This window comes from Gossypium arboreum, chromosome 8 (assembly GCF_025698485.1).
Source record: "Gossypium arboreum isolate Shixiya-1 chromosome 8, ASM2569848v2, whole genome shotgun sequence".
NCBI classification, from domain to species: domain Eukaryota; kingdom Viridiplantae; phylum Streptophyta; class Magnoliopsida; order Malvales; family Malvaceae; genus Gossypium; species Gossypium arboreum.
This window is the reverse complement of record NC_069077.1, coordinates 124,622,240-124,626,498: the sequence shown is the minus strand read 5'-3', so window position 1 is coordinate 124,626,498 and position 4,259 is coordinate 124,622,240. Positions and strand designations below refer to the sequence as shown.

Sequence of the window (4,259 nt, the reverse complement as noted above, 5' to 3'; positions counted from 1 at the left end):
GAAATATGCAATTAATTTATTAGAGAAATATATTCATTTATTAGTAAAATAAAATATAATAAGCTTCAACTTTTGTGTAGTTAAAAAATCTAAAAGAACTATTTAGGAAAATATGTTTTAGATAATCCTATATTTCATCATCCAAACAATAAAATCGTACATTCTATCCAAATACACCACATAGGGTAATGTAACATGTCCAAATAAAATAATCTTAGCTTTTAGTAATCTTATTACTAAAGAGACTCTTACATAGGATTTATTTCCATTTTCTCTTTTCCTACAACACAAGTATAGTATTCTTTTGCCTTTCGTGTAATCTTTTTATTTAGAAATGAAAAGAGTAATATATATATATATATATATATATATATATATATATATATATATATGAAGATACTTAAACTTGGAAAATTGTAACTACTTGTTACCTTTTTTTTTACCTAAATGGTACCTAAACTTAGAAATCGTAAGCCAACTTAGTACTTTTCTCGTTACCTAACTAACACCATTAAAATATGTTAACATGGCAGTAGAAACCAATAGCATGGTGACACATGGTAGCCTCACATTTTGACACGTAGAATTATAAAAAATTATAATTTTTACACAAGGAATGAACATGTACAACAATTTGTCCAAATTCTTTCTAGAATACCTTTTTAGTATTTTTATATATTTTAATTTTTTATAAAATATCAAATTTTTATATTATTATTTTAAAATTTAAAATATATAAAGTATGGAAATAAAATAAAATTTTATAAAATATTAGAAATATTATTTGACAAGAGAATTAATTTGGACAACAGATTGACCACATACATTCAAACATGTACAACCATATGTCTAGATTCATTCCAGATATATTTTTGGATAATTTTATATATTTTCATTATTTCATAAAATATTATATTTAATATTATTATTATGAAATTAAAAATATATATAAAATCCTAAATTTATAAAAATATAGTATTTGATATCGAATTTTATAAAAATATAGAATATTAAATTTTATAAAATATATGTCCAAATATATAATATAATTTATATAAAATATAAAAATGTATAAAACATTAAATTTTATATATTTTTAATTTAGTCATTAGTGTCACATCAACGTAGATTAATACTGCTGAAGTGCCAAACAAAATTAAAGTTTAAGTATTAATTAGATCCAAAAAAAATTAGGTAATAATTAAATGCAAGTGACCAAGTTAAGGTTAACGCTATATATTAACCCAAATGAAAATTACTATTATTAGTAGTTCAAAAGTTAGGAGCAAATTACTAGGAAAAGAGAGGCATATTTTGCATGGATTTCGCCTTACTTTAACTCTCTATATGGGTCACTCATTCTGTTAAACGATACATAATGAAAAGTTCCCCATATTACTATTATTCTAACTCAATTGGATAATCACAAACACCCAAAACCTCAATGGGATTTTCATTGAGATGTGCAAGTGTGCTAGTGCCATTCCCTTTTAACAACAAGAGAAATAGAGGGTTACTAAGAGCTCAACTCAGTGATGAAAATGACCCATTGCTCCGATTAGCCATCAATTCAGCTTCTCTTCGTCTTCAAGAGACTCAGAGACGAGGCAACCAATACTACATTATCAAATTTCCATTTCTCTTTCCCTTATTGCTATAAACTTAATAGTCTTTTTTTCTGTCTATGCATATGCAGAGCCTCTTTTTATGGATCCATATGCTGGATGCCTTGTTCCACCTCACACTCGGTTGAATTTTGAGAACTCATCCAAACATTATTGCATTGCAACCAAGTTCATAGATGACAAGCTGCTTCGCACAGTAAACCACATGGATGGGCTTAAACAGGTATTTTCACTAAACTTGAGGTTGAATAAAATATTGTTACGTTACCCAATTGTAGCAAAATATTGTAACTCTTTTTGGCTACAAAATTTTAGGTTGTGCTTTTTTCAGATGGAATGGATACTCGACCATATAGACTTAACTGGCCAAGCTCAACCATCATATTCGATATATCTCCTGAAAGAGTCTACCAAAATGCAATTGAAAAGCTTCAAGGTGCATAATTCTTGGGACTTATTTTGCATATTTTGCTACATGTTTATTTATTAATTTGTTTAATTATATCTTCCTAGATGTTGGAGCTAAGATACCAAGAAGTTGTTTGTTTCTTCATATTCCATTGGAATCTTCTAATATTCAAGAAGCATTGCATATGAAAGGCTTTAATGGAAACCGTCCAAGCATATTGGCTATCCAGGTTATAAAAGGCTTTTATGTTTATTCGTTGAAATTGTTAGAAAACCTTGTGTTGCAAGTCAGAAAATTAAGCAGATTTAGATAATGACATGAGGCGTAAAATTTTCTTAAGGTTTTAAGTTTATCGATAGGATACAATGAATCATAAACAACAAAAATTAGAAGACTGAAAATGGAATTATTGAGTTTGATATAGGCCTTGTATATATTTTTCATCAAAGTATGTGTCATTTAGATATATCTTATGCCACAAATCAGGGTCGGATCGTTATAAGGGCCTAAAAGGCCTTGGTCCCCCAAAATTTTGAGAAACTTTGAATTTTTTGTTCTTTAAAATTTTAATTAGCCCCCTGCCAAATTTTTAGAATATTTCATTTCTCCCTTAAAGTTCTTAGAAAATTTTAATTAGACTCTAATTTTTTAAAAAACAATTCTCATTAAACTCCTAAAATATTTGAAAATTTTATTAGTCCCCCGTAAAACTTCGTCCTAAGGTCTGCCATTGCCACAAGCTATGTTCTAACATAACAAAACATAACAACCACAAGCTAAGATTTTCCGTAACGTAATAACTTTCCATAAGAAAGTTTGTTTCTTTGTTTCAAAACTTATCGAACATAATGACCACCGACTATGTTTTCTCATAACATAACAACTTTCCATAAAAACCACCAAACTCAAGCCTAAAATGCCCTAATACATCTTTTGCCCCAATTATAAAATTTGGTTATTTAATTTCTTTATATTATATGTTTGTGGGGTTACTAACTTTCCAAACTACAACCAGAAACTTCTAAACAACAACTTTGTGAAGGAATTTTTTCTCTTACATGTTATTGGTAGGGACTACCTTTGATGACTTTGGTGAGTTTCAAAGAGATTTTACTGACAGTAAGTGGTATGGCAATGGATGGATGTCTATTCTTGGGAGAGTTACCTGCATGGTTAGCCGAAACTAAAATTGGTACTAAGGTTTGTTGTCTGTGTTCACATATTATTTGTATTTTATCAGTCAACACTTTAAAATTGTTTGTTATTTAAGGTCTCTTTTTTTGTGTGTGTTTACAGTCTAGTACAGAGAAGTGGATGGACAATCTTTTTATGAGCAATGGTTTCAAGGTAAACATGGTTAGCTACCATAAAGTAGCTAAAAGTTTAGGTAAGGCATTGAAGCTAGGAGATCACAAGTACATTTTGTTTGTTGCGGAACAATTGCGATTTTCTGACGATCAGGTGTGTAACTACTTGTTTTTGTTTCAAATTTTCAGATCATAATGCATTAGTTTATTTTCATGATGCACATATTCATATAATTTGAGGTTCATTAACTGACTTCTTTTGGGGTTATTTTGAAAAGATGGAAACTTGGAAGATAGAATCTCAGAGGGTGGAGGAAGATAGAAAGGGGCAAGATTTTGAATAGATCTATATGTAAATACAATAAATTATTTTTGGTTTTCGTTTTCCTTCAATTTCTTTTCTTTATATTTTATTACTTCTTGCAAATTTTTTACTTGTACATGATCGTTTAAATTGAAATTTTCTTATGGTTTTTTTTTTTTATTGAAAAGAAGTACATTTATTGAATACTTTGAAATAAAAAGAGATCACGGAGTCATACAAGGAGAACAAAAACGATTTGATGATAACAAAATAAGATAAATGAATAAAGCCACTAGTAAAAAAGAAAAGAGAATAAGGCTTGAGGTTAAAGCCTTAAACCAAGTCTAACTTTAAGACCTTTCATACATCAATCACTAGTAACATCCTTTTGATGTGTTAAAATACTGGTTTCTTTCAAGTGAATAGCTATAGGCGAGAAGATAGAGGGCATCAATTTCATACAACAATAAGTTCACTCAAAAAAAAAAAAAAGAAAAAGAAAAAAGAACAACTTCAAATATCAACAAAAGCTTGGGGATTACTTAAAACATATCTTAGGCAGCCCGAGTTCGTACCCATGCCATCCATGCTCACAATCAGCAAAAGGGTGTCTC

The 4,259-nt window shown here is 28.9% G+C and overlaps 1 protein-coding gene across 1 annotated transcript; it reads left to right on the top strand.

The window, feature by feature from the left end:
* The first annotated feature begins 1,444 nt into the window (after nt 1-1,444).
* On the top strand, nt 1,445-3,685 carry LOC108459009 (O-methyltransferase 1, chloroplastic). The gene is made up of 7 exons (XM_017758382.2): nt 1,445-1,607; nt 1,697-1,848; nt 1,941-2,061; nt 2,139-2,263; nt 3,106-3,234; nt 3,331-3,495; nt 3,620-3,685. The coding sequence occupies exons 1-7, from the start codon at nt 1,445-1,447 to the stop codon at nt 3,683-3,685; spliced, it is 921 nt and encodes a 306-aa protein (XP_017613871.1).
* The last annotated feature ends 574 nt before the right edge of the window (nt 3,686-4,259 follow it).

What these genes read in the sequence shown, in the direction of transcription:
- LOC108459009 (XM_017758382.2), top strand. Translation starts at nt 1,445, where the DNA reads ATGGGATTTTCATTGAGATGTGCAAGTGTGCTAGTGCCATTCCCTTTT. An exon ending in TCAAGAGACTCAGAGACGAG is followed by an intron (nt 1,608 to 1,696) that starts GCAACCAATACT and finishes ATGCATATGCAG; the next exon opens with AGCCTCTTTTTATGGATCCA. An exon ending in TGCGATTTTCTGACGATCAG is followed by an intron (nt 3,496 to 3,619) that starts GTGTGTAACTAC and finishes TATTTTGAAAAG; the next exon opens with ATGGAAACTTGGAAGATAGA.